Raw genomic sequence first — 15,951 nt, forward strand, 5'->3', positions numbered from 1 at the left:
AATTGCCCCCCCCCCCATGGCTACAAATTAGTCCAGGGAAGCAGTCAAGCCACAGCACTTTTGCAGAGGTGCAGAAGACACCCATCCACCCAGCAACCAAATACCAGACAAAACCGGCATGTTTTGAACCCTTCCCGAAAAGCCATGAGGGAGTAGTTCTTAATTCTCTTACAAGGAAATTACCTGCATTGAGGATTTCCTGACCAGGAGGATGTCTGTCTTTTCTGGATTCAGTCTCAACTTATTGGCCTTCATCCGGACCCCGATTGCATTGAGATGGCACCCCAGGACTTCCACAGTTTCTTCAGAACTAGATGGCAAGGAAAGATAGAACTGGGTGTCATCAGCATATTGCTGACACCGCTCCAAACCCCCGGATGATCTCCCCTAGAGGTTTCATGGAGATGTTAAAAAGCATGGGGGATAGGTTAGAACTCTGTGGCACCCCAAACTGTAAGGGCCAAGGTGCCGAACAGGTGTCTCACAGCATCACCATATGGGACCTGTCAGATAGGAAGGAGTGGAACTACTAAAGAGCAGTGCCCCAAGCCCCATTTCAGCCAGCCAACCCACTTTAGAAATTCCAAAGTTGAAGGTGAGATTTGAATGAGGAAAATTTTGGAACCATCCCTATAGACCAGGGGTGCCTAAACCCCGGCCCTGGGGCCACCTGCGGCCCTCGAGGCCTCTCAATGCGGCCCTCAGGGAGCCCCCAGTCTCCAGTGAGCCTCTGGCCCTCCAGAGATTTGTTGGAGCCCGCACTGGCCCGACACAACTGCTCTCAGTGTGAAGGCAACTGTTTGACCTCTTTGTGTGAGCTGTGGGATGAGGGCTTCCTCCACTGCTTGCTGTTTCACATCTGTGATGCAGTAGCAGCAGCAAAGGAAAGGCCAGCCTTGCTTTGTGCAAGGCCTTTTATAGGCCTTGAGCTATTGCAAGACCTTCATTCATTCATATAAGTTCATCTTTAATACATTTATGTAAACTTATGTAAATTTATTCAAATTTTAAATGTATATTAATTCTTTCTTTCCCCGGCCCCCAAAGCAGTGTCAGAGAGATGATGTGGCCCTCCTGCCAGAAACTTTGGACACCCCTGCTATAGACCCAAAGCTGCTTTGAAAACAGTTTGTTAAATATCAACTGAAATCTTTGGAGGTCACAGTGGGATAATACTTAACGTTTGTGTAGCACATTTTTAGTACACAAAGTACTTCATGTATAATTGTTTGATGGAGTCCTAACAAACCTATAAGGCACGTAAGAGCGCAATCCTAACTTGCGCTGGAAACAGGCAGGTCAGCCCAGGGTAAGGGGAAACATTTCCCCTTATCCTGTGTTGTGCTGCAGCAGCCCCAATGGCTCTACTTGGATCTGTGCCACCTGATGAGGTGACACAAATCCGAGCAGCCCGGGACTGCCCTGGCTGCCCAGAGGTGGGATCAGGATCTGGAATAACTTCCGGGTCCTGGCTCCGCCTCTCACTCTCCTTGGTCCCACCTGCCATCTCCCCTCCACTGCTCTGAAACGCCTACCTCCCGCCTCCTCCCCTCCTTCCCCATGCCCCCCCGACCCTGGTGTTGGCCAAGCTCAGTGATAAGTGAGAAGCAACGCACCTTCTCCCCAGGGCCCACGGTGGTGTGGCGAGGCCGGTGCACAGACGTGCGCCAGCCTATCTCCCCAACAAGTGGCGCAAAAGCGCTTTATGACACTTTTGCAACACTCCCAGGTCAGCACAAGGGACTTGCATTGGCCCAAGTCCATTCTAGGATTGTGCCCTAAGTGGTATTATACCCAAATTGTAGATGGGGAAGACTGAAGCTGAGAGAGAGGCTTGCCTGAGGCCTCCTAATTGAGTTCATGGCAAAGGTGAGATTTTGACTGGGAACATTCTGATTCACATCTATGTCTCTCAGCCATTACATCATACTGGATAAATAAAAGGCATTCCCCAAAATATGTGGAACTTCCTTTGATTAATTTTTCCCATTTTTGCAAAGATTCAGTGTAAATCTGGCTTTCAGCTTTGAATGTAAATGGAATTTATGCCTTGGGTAAAATGTATCCTGAAGGCGAAGCTGGCAGAGCAACCAAATGCAGTTAAATATTTTTACTGGCTTGCAAAGGAATGAACCCCTGGTGTGCGAAAAGATAAACAATCTATACTTCCATCCTGAACAGGAAAGTCCATTGCCTTCATTAAGGCTCTGGGAGATCTAAGCTAGACTGGAATTCTCCAGAAAATGTGATGTGAAGATTGGCTAAAACTTTAAATTGGCAAATCCACCTTTAATGCTTTGAAGTGTTGATCAGGCACATTTTACTCTCTGAATCAGTCCTTTTCTTAAGAACTCCTGCAAGGCACAATCGATATTTTCTCTGGGCCTCCCCCACTCAAGTGCAAATACCAGGTAGGGTAAATTTTTTTGGTTTTTGAATTTCAGGTGAATAGGGCACAACTGTTTTTGGTTTGGAATAATAGTTTGGTTGTGATCTGGACTTATTTAATAACAACAACAACAACTTTATTTTTATCCCGCCTTTCTCCCCGAAGGGACTCAAGGCGGCTTACAACAGATTAAAACCATAATTTAAAACAAATAAAAACATATTAACACATATCATAAAAACAGCAGTCAGAATTTTAAAAAAGGTAAAAAGAGCATAGAGCAGCAGCAAGTCATAAAAGAATCAGGCCTGTAAAAAATATTAAAAGATGTTAAAAAGGCCGAGAACTCAGAAGGCTTGTTTAAACAGAAGGGTCTTCAGGCCTCGCCGAAAGGTCTCAAGAGAGGAAGCCATTCTCAAGTCAAGGGGAAGAGAGTTCCATAGCGTTGGTGCCACTACTGAGAAGGCCCTATTTCTTGCTGCCGCCCCACGTACCTCCTTAGGCGGCGGCACTTGTAAAAAGGCCTTCTCTGATGACCTAAGAGGACGAGCCGGATTGTATGGGAGCAGGCGGCATTTATTTAAAGAAGCTGCATTTCAGTTGGAAAGTGGTCAGCAAAAAATTCAAGGACTTTGAGATATAATGCTGTGCTTTGGGCTTCTTGCATCCTGATTGAGAGGAAATGTACACAAACAAATAAATCTCTCCCCTGAGTGTGTTGTCCGGGATTGCAGGATTACTGTTGAGGTAGTAATCCCATGCATGCATGCTTGGGAGCAAGTTCAATAGATCCAACTGCCAAACAAGTGAAGGGTGAAGGAAGAAGGACTACAAAGAGAGAGCTTACGGCATTGAGCCCATCCCTGCTGGGTCCAGCCCAAGATATTCCATTATCAAAAGCTGTTCCTCATTACCTGGTGAAGCAGGTGCCACACGTCTCCTCTTCTGAAGTTTGCTGGATTTGAAAGGAAAGAAGGGAATGGAAGAGGAAGTGTAGAGGAGACAAGAAGAGAAAGACGGGCTAGAGTGTCTTGTGGAAGAACCTCTAGTCTAGTCCAGCACCCTTCCTTTTCCTCTTTTCCACTATATTCCTGTCTTCTGTTTCAAATCCAGTGAGTGTAGGAGCAACAGAGGAGCTGCCAGAGAGTGGTGGTTCCCCGGCTAATCTGCCACATCCCAGTCTGCTTCACAAATGGTTGAGTTTTGGTAAAAGGAAAGAGGCAGTTTGGGACCTGTTAGGGGACGTGTGCCTCTGCCCCATCAAGGGCCCTCCGTGTTTGAGAAAACAAAAAAGGTGTCTGGGAAGGGGGGGTTGTAGTGTTGGTTCTGGGTTCTTATAGTCCATGGACAAGATGCTATCAATTAATCTCTAGTCTTCTTTTAACCTTCAGACACGTACAAAAACATTTCCCTTGAGCATGTACAAAGTGCTTTACAGTTTGTTCCAATACATGTGAGGTTAGAAGAAAGCTGTTCCAGTCGGTCCTCTTGTTTCACATAGTCAGACAATCTATGCCTGATTACACCAAAAGAGCCCTGCGATGAGCAGAGGTGGACGATTGCAGCCCACATAGATGCACCAGTAAAAACCGTTGTTGTGGGAATTTATAGTGGACCCTCTCAGCAGCTCTGGGTCCCAGTAAAGTATAATGGCTGACACTAGTCTTACCTTTGGCTCCTGGTTACTGGAAACACAGTTGGAGAAAATATTTGTCCGTGTGGGACTTGAACCTACAGGAATGGGGTGATGCACCGCCACTATATTCTGGTCAGATATTAGGACTGCAACATCCAGCAGGAACTGCCATGAAGCCTCTCAGAAAGCAATAGGAAAGAACGGACATGTGATATGGCCTGATCCTGCCCCCTGTGCAAAAACTAATAACATTAAAACAGGCAAAAGAGACTCTGCAAGAGCTTAGCTGCTGGATCAAACCAGAATTCCTTGCAAGGGCTGAGCTTCTTTGCCAAGCTCAATTGTTGCAACAGGGCATTTGCAAGAAGGAAAAAAATGGTATACACAACATAGCCCAATAACATAGCAAGGTAGGTTTTTTTTTTTTTTAAAAAAAGAATATGACCAAAATTATGCAAATATTAAAATATGTGAGTGAGTCTTGAGTATGACTTTCAATATGCGTGAAAGAGACAATGTGTGATGGGAGGCTTTTTTTATTCCTAGTGCAGCAGATAATAATAATAATAATAATAATAATAACAACAACAACAACAACAACAGGTATTTATATACCGCCTTTCTTGGTCTTTATTCAAGACTTTATTCACGGCGGTTTACATAGGCAGGCTTTATTTAAATTCCTTATTAAATAGGGATTTTTACAATTGAAAGAAGGTTCTTTCTTTCAAGAACCACTACATTCAGGTGTTTCATTCCGATCTGGCTTCACATTCTGGCCTCCATCCTCCCACACTCAGAGCAGATGGAATTGCTCGGCTCAGCTTGTCAGCTGCTCCAAGGTCGCACGGTGCCGGTGGCTCGAACTGGCGACCTTGTGGATGTTATCTTCAGGCAGACGGAGGCTCAACCCTCTAGACCAGACCTCCAGCAGATGTGAAAGTCAGCTAGTGGCAGTTCTGGTCTTGCTCTTACAGCCCAATACTAATGAGGCACTGCACTGGCATAGGCCCCCTACCCCAAGTGTCGCAAACTTGCCGTAAGGCATGTTTGAACTAACTCGGGAGTTGGCTGGGCTAGTGTGGATGCCTATGCCAGCTTGCCTGAACAGAATCCGCAACTGTGCCAACCAGTGCAGGTAGGTTTGTGCTGGGTGGCACAGAGGATGGGAGAGAGTGGCAGGAAGGTTTCTGGGGTGGGTACAGGGCATTTCTGGGTGGGGGAGGTGGGGTGGGGAGAATCAGGCAGGACTGAGGGCAGCAGTGCGAACTGTATCCTAACGCACACTCCTGAGCCTCAGAACCCGACATGGGCTGCTCTACATGGAATTGCACTAGCTAAATAGCTGGAGCAGATCTAAGTAGTCCCATAGGTTAGGCTGGGGTGTTACACGGGGTAAGGGGGAATATCCTCTTACCCCAAGGTGACCTCCAACTTGCTCCTAAACTGCATGGGATGCAGCATAGGCCACAGCGGTTAGGATTGTGCCCTCAGATGTACACATTGACCCAGTCATGTGTTCAAGCTTTTCCTGGACTGCACCACAACAGCCTGCAAGTGTGGAGTCATTTCAGAATGACCAGTGCAAAACAACAACAACAAAGCCTTGTTGCATATAATATGGTGAGCACACTGGAGAATAGGTTACAGATCTCCTTCCGGTTTTCCTGGTTAACGACATCCCCACTGGTATCTGTCGGCAAAATGCGTCTGGTGGCGATGGCATCCCCTCATCTCTGTGCCCAAAGGAGTCTGGCTGTCAGTATGAACCTGTGTGTGCCAGAGGGCAACACAAAGAGAAGCCCTTCCTTTTCTGAGAAGGAAAAGTCTTCCTGCAGCAGGGGTGCTGAATCTTTGCAGCAAAGGAAAGTTATGAGCTTAAATTGATTAGGTGTTGATTAACCTTTTGAACAGTCCTTTGGGTGCATAATTTGCTGGAGATGCACGTGCCTTAAAGACGGGCCTTCAATGTGTTCTCATCTAGTCAATTTTTTTTTCCTTTCTTTCATTGCTGTATTCCTGCCAAGGCAATCTGTTGAAAGCTCCTGAGCTTTGAAATGCCAAGGGCTCAACACACTGCTGGCCCTCCAGATTTTATTTATTTGCCCCATTTATATCTCGCCTTTCTCCCTGAAGGGACCCAAGGTGGCAGATAGTCTTCAAGATGTGTGTTACGTTTGCTGCCTCAAGCCTTCTAAGAGGCCCAGGCAGGAGGTGGAGGTGCAGTTCAGGAGACTGAACAGTGCACTAGACCCACTCATTTCCTTCAGTTTCCCCCAGAAGTTCTTCCCTGTAACCCCACATTAGGTTCCTACTTTGAGTCAGTGTCATTACAGAGTGTGGGATCTTCACATCTTTGAATAATTTGTTGATTTAGACTCCTGCTCGGAGGATTGAAAAAAGACAGAGGGGGGCTGAAATAGAAGTGTAAAGGTGAGCGGTGGGCTAGAGTGTCTTCGATTTTAAAACGGATAGCTCTGATCTTCAGAGTACTCTTGACGTTTTGATCACTGTTAACAATTGTGGCTTATGCTGAATGACATTTCCCTATAATTGTGAATGGAAATTGTGTGTAAATAAATTGGGAGTTCACTTAGAAATTGTTGATATTTGCCAGCATTATAGACTTTGAGAGAACATTTTATGAATGGCAGAGAATTCCTGTGGGGAGCAATAAGAGAGTCAGCATCACCATTTTGAGAATGCTGGTGTGGTGTCCTGGGTAGAGTGTTGAACTAGAAGTGGAAAAACTTGAACTCAAATCCCCACTCAGCAACGCAGTCACTGAGTGACCCTCGGTCAGTCTCCTGGTCTTTCAGCCTAAACTTTGCAGGGTGGTTGTGAAGATAAAATGAGGTCGAGATAACCCTTTGCTCCATCCTGAGCAACTTGGTGGAACAGCAGGATGGAAATCAAACAAATACAAGCGATGGGCCCCTCCTGCAAACCCACAGAAGGGGCTTGTCCCAGCTTCTGTTCCTTGCCAGAAGGCTAAAATGCTCCTGGAGGAGGAGCTGTTGGATGCTTTTTTGTAAGAAACAAAATGTTTGTGCAAAATGCTGGCAGATCTCTGTAATTCTCCTCATTCTTGTGTGATCCAGCTTTCAATAAACGTTGTAATTATTCCACCCGGCATACTGATTTAAATCAAAATGAGTTCGTTGGTATGCAAAGTACTAACCTAATATCAGTTTTAAAGGTTAATTTTCCATTTGGAGGTCTCCAAACTTTTCTGTGTTTTTTATTAGATAGGATCACTTCAGTGTGGGATTTTGCTCCTAATTCAAAGCGTGGTTTTTAAAGCCTATTCCCAGTGCTATGCTGGTTCCCTTCCAGTGGGCCCTGTTTTTTTTCAGGCAGGAGACTTCCAATCTGTCAAGTGGGGCTCTTCAGGGGTTCCCCGTCTGCACCAACCTTTCTTATTTGCTGCTTTCCACTAGGGATTTCAGGACATCTTCCCTGGAACAAATACCTAGCAAATGAAGTGCCCTTGGGGAGGGGGTTGCACTCCACCCTGGTATCCTCTTCAAGGACCACTCCTTCTATCACTGGGCTGATCTCCAGAGACCTATAGAGCCCGGTGGAGACTGGCCTCCTCATTGGCCTCTTTTGGCTGTTTAAATACTCCCACATACCTGCCTCTTCCTGCCTCCTACCCCTCTTAAAGCATCTCCCTCCGCTTGTCCCACTTCCCAACCCTCAAACTTCCTCCCCCCCCCCAGAGCTGTCCCTCCCAGCCATTCTTTGCGGCGCTTTGTGGTTGCCCAAGTGGCCTTGCAGGTTTGGTGCTTGTGTGGGCAGGGATGTTTCTGCCTGGTGCCAGTGACATCAGGAACAACCAGAAGGCCAGAGGGCTCAGTCCTTCTCCCAGGCGCCGCGCTCACTTCCGTGCTGGCCTCTGCGTTGGGGCTGCAGCTGTTTGAGGCTGCCCAGTGGCCCTTCACAGGCTCTTACCCCTGCTGACTGTCATCTCACAGACTCCTGCCACGGCCTGGCAAGCAACACCCCTGACTTCAGTTGGATGTTGATCTTCTGAACCCTGAAGGTTGTAGCAGCCAGAGTGGCTCTTTCTAGACAGGCGCTGCATATTGTGTTCTCCCAGGGCCTGAGGCTCAGGGAGCTGCTGTTCCTCCATTACAACCATACACTTAGATGCCCCCTACTTTTCTTCGCCACCACTGTCCTGTTACTGCTCCTCCTTTCTTCTTCCTGCTCAGTGCACTCTTCCTTCCCCACTTCCTCTTCCACTGTGTTTCTTCTTCTTTTTAGAATGCTGTAAGCAAGAGGAAGAGGAGGGGTGGCAGCCGGGGGGGGGGGCTTTTGATGCACCATGGGGAAGTCTTGGTCCAGCCCTGTTGTGCAACCTCATTCTGCAGTCTGTAAAGGGCCTGGGAGCATCCTCTGGCCTCCAATCCTATTAATTAACTTGGGGTGCCATCGTGAATTTGCTGCGGGCCTGTAATTTCTGCATCCAGTTTGAATTACTTCTTGTCTTCAGAAAGTAGAGTTCTGTTTTCCGCCCGCATTGTCTGCCTCCTTGTAAATTTGTGTGAGGGTTCTGATTAAGCAATTACTTGCTGCTGAAATGCTTTGAACTGTACTCTGCAAAGGAGGCTGGATTGTAGTGGGGAAGCTGAGCATCTGCATGTTTAGCATTTTAATGGCTTTGATCCGAGAATAAAACTTGCTCTTAGAAATTAACTCTTGGCAGTTCTGTGAAGGTTTTGGGATGTGGGGACTCAGTCTGGGCTCAGGAGATTTAAAAAAGCAAGCAAGAAACTAAGACAAAACATCACTTTTTAGTCAAGGGGTTTAACACCCCCGCTCCCATACGCACAGGCACGAATTGAAAGCTGTTCGGCAACCAAGGCCTGTCAATCACATTCTGCCTGGGAAAGAAGCCTTATCAGAATGAAAACTGTATAAAAAATATGACAAGGCAATCCAAAGGTGAGTTGGAACTTGCTAGCTAATAAGAAGCCTCTGTTTACCCAAAATTCAACTGCCAAGTGAAGCCGCTTGTTGGTTTGGTTCTCGAAAGAAATATAATGTTTACTACATCATACTGCATTCCCTTTGAGATGGAGATACACAGGCCAGCTCAGCCTCTTGACTGGAAGCAGTATCTGGACATTCACAGCAAGCTCCTGTTCCCTGGTTAGCCAAAGGGCAGAACACCAACCATTGGCCGATTTCCAGTATAGTGCTTGCCAGTTGGTGGGATTCTTGCAAGAAATGCTGGACTGGGGTGGGCTGTTCAGCTGCTGAGGAAAGGAGTTGCTTAGAGAGTGCAGTATACTGAACACAGATTAACTCTGCTGTAACTGTTTGCCTGATTAGTAGAACAGTGTCTTTTGCAGTCCAGGCCTGAAGCTGTAGTGTTGTATCTACTACAGCTCAAGTCCTCTGCTGCAATTCCAACAAGTGACACCAGGATCCTGGGTTGGACTGTACCACGCCTGGGTCTGGATTCAGATATGGTCATCCCAGGCAAGCTCCAGCCTGCTTGTGACATCTTCTGCCAGTTAAAGAAATGAGAATTGTATTTACCTTGTTCTTATTTACAGCTAAGCAAGTTTAGGTGTATGATAATGTTTTTTAAATTGAGTACTAATCACTGTCTGATTCAGAGTAAGCAACTGGAACAAACCCATGTCCTCATCCATTTGCATTTGTACAGGAGCAAATAATATTGTTGCATCTAAGCTGTGTGTTTTTTACCCGCAACACATTTGCAACAGTACTGTTTTAGCACACTTACTGTGTGGTGTGTGACGGACCAAAGCCACCCACCAGCCTAATCACCTGGTAGCCAAGGAAGAAGCAGAAGGAAAAGAGGCACTGGGTCTGCTCCAGGACTGGTCACTCAGAGCAGTGGCATAGCTAGAGGGGATTCAGAGTTTTGCAGGGAGCTTCACCTCAGCATGCAAGTGCCCCCCCCCCCGCTCCTTCAGAGCCATGCCAGGCAGTGGAAGCAAATGCAAATGGAGGCGAATGCAGGGAGGCGCATGCCTCCATTTTGCTCCCACTGCCCCGAATGGCTCTGAAGGGGGAGGGGCCTCTTGCACGCTGTGGTGAGGCTCCCTGCAAAACCTGGTGCTTTGTACTCCCTCTAGCTATGCCATTGATTCAGAGCAAATATTCACAATGCCAGTCTTAGATGTGGAACACTCGTTGTGGTTGCCATAGGGGCTGCCACCCAGGCCATCATGCCCACATCCAGTCTTCTCTGTCCTAGTCATAATGCCATCTTTTGGAGTACAGATGGCTCTACAAGGGGTCTGGACAAATTCACGGAGCAGAAATCTTTCAGTGACTACTAGCCATGTGTGCTGCCTCCAGGTTCAGAGATAGTGTGCCTCTGAATACCAGCTACAGATGGGCCAGTGGCAGGAGAGAGGCATGCCTTGTGGCTACCTGCTTGTGAGCTAGTCAGGTATGGGAAATGGGATGCTAGACTAGGTAGTACTTTGGCCTGACCCAGCAGGGCTGTTTTTCTGCTTGGATGTTCCCTGCTATGCAAGCTGTTCATACACATGCAGTTTTGAACATGAGTGAGCCTTTGGGAATCAATCCCACACTGACGGTTGAAAATCCTGCCTTCTGTTTCCACACTTATGAAACAGCCTTAGGAATTGGAGTAATGAGCTGTTTTAAATAATTCTTTCTCTGTAATCCACTTACACTGACAGGTCAGGCAGATCAAGAATGAGTCTAAGCTAATCATAGAGCTCCCTGACGTATGAATAAAATTGGTAATAGAAGCTTTCTATTATGGGAATATTTTTATTACTTTCCAAGGGTAAAGCAACACTTGCAAGAAGACTGCAAGGCCGCTGATGACAAATGGACTGATTAGCAAAACCAAAAGAGGTCTGTCTTCATACATGAACCTGTGACTGATGTACAAGAGTATGCATAGATTAAAGACAAGGTTATACAGGTCTGTGTGCTAAGCAGCAGAACTAACCATATACATGCACTTTTTCTGAAATAATTTGCACAGCCAGCTTTCTGGTTAGCTTTCCTTAGCTTTCTGAGTGTTTGATCATTCAGATGCAACTCTTAAACCAATGGCAGTAACACAGGTAAAACTCAGCTTGAATTTTGAACTCAACCAGCCTTAGGTTGCAATCCTATCCAAACTTACCTGGGAGTAAGCCCTATTGACTATAAATGGGTGTACCAACCTCTAGTATAATTGTGGGAGTACAATCTTGGGAGGAATCAGTGCAACCACAACCTCTGACCAAGACCGACCTCATTATGGGGAGAATGGAGGTGGCTGCCTCAGGCAACAGAGGAGGCAGAGGTACGTACATCCCTCTGCCTTCGACCTCTCCTGTTCTCCCTGCCCCCCCCACCACAATGGCAGTGTGCTAAGAGCCACTCTGTTCTCCTCCTCACTGTTATCTTTGAAAAGGAGGGGTAACAGAGCAGAAGAGAAAGTGGAGAGGAAAGTGGGAGGCTAGAGATTCTGGGAGACATTCTAGTCCACCATCTCTCCTCTTCTCTACATAGGTATGTACAGCAGATGCCGAGGAAGAAGCAATGGCATTTGGCTTCTAGTAATCTCTAGTAAGGAATGCCTGAAGAGATGGATGTCTTCATCTCTGACTTTCTCTGTTCTGGGCTTGTGCCTTATCATCTATTCCCTACAAGTGTTGCAAGGTGGTTTCCTTCCCAAGCTCTTATTTGTGGGATCTGAGGAGTCCAGGATAAGTGCACAGTGCAGTGATGTGCAAAGTTGGAAACAACAGGATTGGGCCCTCGGCTGTCCCAGTTACTGGTTATGTATCTAGTCCTTATGGCTGCAAACATAGGCTTGGAAGTGTGTCGGCAGAAATTTCAGAAGCCAGAGTCACTGAATAAGATATTTCAGTGGTTGCCGCTTCTGTAATTAACTAAACAAGGATTCATTATATAAAATAGCAAAAATGACATTTTTTGTGCAAAATAGAAGCAATTATGCCAACCACTCAACTGTGCAATTTATACAAGGTGTAGTGTTCTTTACAGCCCACCCAGGTCATGGCAGGGGTGCTCTCAGAGCCCCCAAAGGGCTGCTTTGTATATCCAACAATGCTGTGTCAAAGATTATCCATGTACATGAGGTTTCTACTCTGTAATTGGTTTCCTTTTCTTTGCATGCATTTCTTAACAAGCAATAACAAATTGCATTTTGTGCAATGTCATTCATTATATTTAATTACAACAGGATATCTGAACTGAACACAGTAGCATCACTAGCGCTTGGGTCACCAGGTATGGGAGGGCAGCGTGTCACCCCCAGGATGGACCTCCTCCCGTGCAGTGGGTGGGGCAATGCCCCAGGTGGTGGACATGGTGATGTAAAATCGCCCTGCCCCCGCTGGGTTTTTTTGCTGTAGCTTTTGATTGAACTCAGATATTTCAACGTGATTTGTTTCATTATATTCTGCTGTAAATTACACAATGAATAGTATATAACATGATGGTATTATTCCTACAAACCATGATTTTAGCCATTTTGGTCACTAGTGGTGTCACCCCCCCACACCTTACTAACACCATGTTGTGTCATAATAGCATCTCATTTCCTACAGTTAAACCCTTGCCTTCTCCTTCTTCTGCTTTCTATGTACTAACCTTCTCCTGTCTTTCTTTTCCTCATTGCAAAGCAACGTGGACACAAAGGAGCTATGTGGTGAGTATATGTCTTTGGGCTGCTTCCTTGTTCCTAACACTGTAGTGTTAAAAAGTTGGAAGCTGATCTTGTCAAGGAACCTGGCAACCGTGGAGACAGAGCCCCACTGATGTGCTTGGGATTTGACAAAAGAATTAATTGCTGGTAATGGTTTGAGTCAGCGGTTCTCAGACTGGGGCGTCACAACATCATTTTGGTTTTTGATGGTTTCGCTTTGGGGGAGGGTAGCCCATGTTAGTCTACTGCAGAAAAGACAAAGAGCCTTGTAGCACCCAAAAGACAAGCCCATCTGCTTCAGCAGAAGTGTTTGTGGACTGCAGTCCACTTCAGCAGCTGCATCTGACAAAGTGGACTGTAGAAAGCGAAAGCCACTCCTCCTGAGGCTCCTGCTGGAGCTTTTCCTCATTTCCCCAGGTATGATGGAAGAGAGCCAAGTCAACACCTTGCACAGAGGGAGGTGGAGAGCTGAGGCAGTAGTAGAATTCTAGATGCTTCCACTTCCCCAGGTGGGGAAATGGTTCCCCGTGCAAACTTGCATGCAGAAACCAGCAGATCAGGGAGGAAACCTGCTCAAAACCTGTCCACCAATGTGCTCATTTACTACATGCAGTGAGCACACAGAAGTATGAAGCCCCTTCCCACCAGCAGTCTCGAACAGTTCAGAAGTCCACCCCCTCAGCATACTCTGTGCGGTGTGTAGGTTGAGTCTGAAGTCGCTGCCACAAGTGGGTTACTTGAAGCTTCTCAGACTGTTCAGATGAGGCAGGCAGAAGACACAGACAACATTAATTTTGCAAGGCGGGCCTGTAACTAGGGCATTCAACTTGGGGGCAAGTGGGGAGAGGCAGCACCAGTGTGCTTTTCTGCAGATGCTTGTGTACGTGGCTAAAAATACACTCCAGGCCCAAAGCTGCAGCAGGAACATCTGGTGAACACTACTGTGTTTGCTTGATAGTAGTTCCACCTAAAAGTTCTTGGGGATCAGTCAGAAGAACCAACTAGCCCATTGTCCTTTTAACAATATCTCCACAGAAAACCACAAACTGAGCCTGCAAGTAAGAATAAAATAAAGGCAATTATTACATGAGCAGCTCTGACTTTCTTCTTTGATATAATTAGATCAGGAAATTTTAACCATTTCTTTTCCAAGTGCCAACTTTTGCAGGCACCACCTGTTAAGTATCACCCTGCTGCCAGAGGTACCAGCTGGGCACAAGAGTGGGCAGCTTGTATCAGCATGGGGGCTTTGCCCTGCACTCTCCTTTTCCAAGCCATGCCCCAGTGGTACAGCCCCGTCTTACCAGCTGGTGTACCACCACCCCAGCCACCTCCACTTTCAACAGGGTAGGACCAAGTGAGGCAGCCACCATGTCAGTAGGGGCAGGTACCACTTGCCATATTGTGATGTACCCCAGTGGTCCTTGTGCCACTGGTTGAAAAACACTGATCTGATCCTAATGTGATTGTGTTCCATGCACACATTACAAGGCTCAGACTGTGTCCTCCGGATATCTTAGTGTAAGCCTCAGGGATCAGAAGGAGGTGGATGCCCAGGTATCAAACTCCAAAAACCACTTCAGGACAGCTGATCATTGAGCTTCCTGAGCTGTGGTCAAGCTACTCTGAACTTCACTTTTCTAGACTTCAGTCGGTCTGTTTCCCAGTGCGTTCAAATTAATGTGAGGTTGGGGAAGTATCTGCGGATGTTTAAAGGAACAGGAGATGGAAGCTACACAGTTCATTTGCATTTTCCTACCTCATCATCTGAAAAAATCTCTGCACAAATGGTTGCCTCTGTGGCTTTTTCCTGAGATGATCCAGAGAAACGATCCTTGATGTCCCAAGACTCTCTTCTTCTGATGCAGGTGTCTCCAGATCCTAGCACTGCTCCAGTACAGCAATGCTATACTACCAAAAATAGTGGCAGTAACATCACAGATATGCAGAAGGCAGAAGGCAGAGGGATGTTAATGGTACCATTGGAGGCTCTGGATGGCCACCCACTACCCACACGGTTATAGGCACTTTTAAGGAGTTAAGGTCTTGAATTTCTGCAGCTACATAAGATATCTTTAAAGGCAAGGTCAAGGACAAGTATATATTCCGTGAATCCAGAAACATGCAATGATTCAGTCAGGACGGATAGAATGGTTTGGCGCATCTGAAGAAAAGTCCTTTCTGAATCCTTCATGGGTGGCTGGTGAAGTTGAGCTTCTTGGTTTGGAACAGTGGTGTAGCTAGAGGGGGTGCAAAGCACTAAGTTTTCCAACGAGCCTCACCACAGCATGCAAGCCCCTCCCGCTCCCCTTTGGAGCCAGGTGTACACTTCCATATTGCTTCCACTGCCTGGAAGGGCTCCGGAGGGAGGGGCCACTTGTACACCATGGTGAGGCTCCCTGCAAAACGTAGTGCTTTGCACCCCCTCTAGCTACACCACTGATAAAGACAGATGCTTTACCTGACTCTCTTGAGTTTAAAATGTGCTTTTTCTTACATTTTACAGGCACTTACCATATCTGTCAGCAATGTCAACATAGGGTGATTGTGCATATCCATTCTTCACCTGTGCTTATCCATTGCTTGATGATGAGCATATATGAATGAACCTTCACAAACTGGAGATTTTATAGCATCCAGTGTGGCTTTGAACCCCATTTCCCCTCCCCCCATGGTATCCATTCACATATTCAGCTGCAAATACTCGTGGAGCGTACATGAATGTGTGGACTAACCCCAAAGCCGCCAGCAACTGGGTATCAATTTTTTTGAACACTGCATGAGCAGTATTGAAATACAAATCATCTTAAATGCTTATTTACTGCTAGCACAAATCTCCAGCTGGTGCATGAAAAAAAAAAAATTTTCTTGTGTTTTTCAAAGGCTTTTAATCAGAATTACCATTTAATCCCTTTTCAGATACGTGACTTTTCAGCTCTATCTCTTGTCAAAATTTCAATCTTGTTTCAATTTTTGAGATTTATGGACTGTGCAATGGATTTTTCTGTATCCTCTCCAGAAAGGGATTTATTATATCCGTTTCCCCTTTAAAAACCAACTCTCTGCAGTGATTTATTTTTCATTCCCTTTCATGGTGAGGGGAATATCTGCAGCTGGTGAAAATGAGGTTCCTGGTGGCCTTTTTTTTAATCAGTTGCCTCCCTCCATAGATCACATTGCAAGCGAGGCCAGTGGCTGTCCTGCCATTTCACCGGCTTCTGTCGCTCCCTCCATCCTGCCCAC

General features: G+C 46.4%; 1 protein-coding gene across 1 annotated transcript in view; it reads left to right on the plus strand.

Moving 5' to 3' along the window:
* The window catches only part of NECAB2 (N-terminal EF-hand calcium binding protein 2), a 155,168-nt gene that overhangs the window by 65,978 nt on the left and 73,239 nt on the right, over positions 1 to 15,951 (plus strand). The window contains exon 4 of the mRNA XM_066637400.1: positions 12,686 to 12,711. Within this exon, the coding sequence (XP_066493497.1) occupies positions 12,686 to 12,711 (26 nt within the window). The remainder of the gene's footprint in view (positions 1 to 12,685; positions 12,712 to 15,951) is intronic.

The sequence above is a fragment of the Tiliqua scincoides genome, chromosome 9, assembly GCF_035046505.1.
Source record: "Tiliqua scincoides isolate rTilSci1 chromosome 9, rTilSci1.hap2, whole genome shotgun sequence".
Classification (NCBI taxonomy): Eukaryota; Metazoa; Chordata; class Lepidosauria; order Squamata; family Scincidae; genus Tiliqua; species Tiliqua scincoides.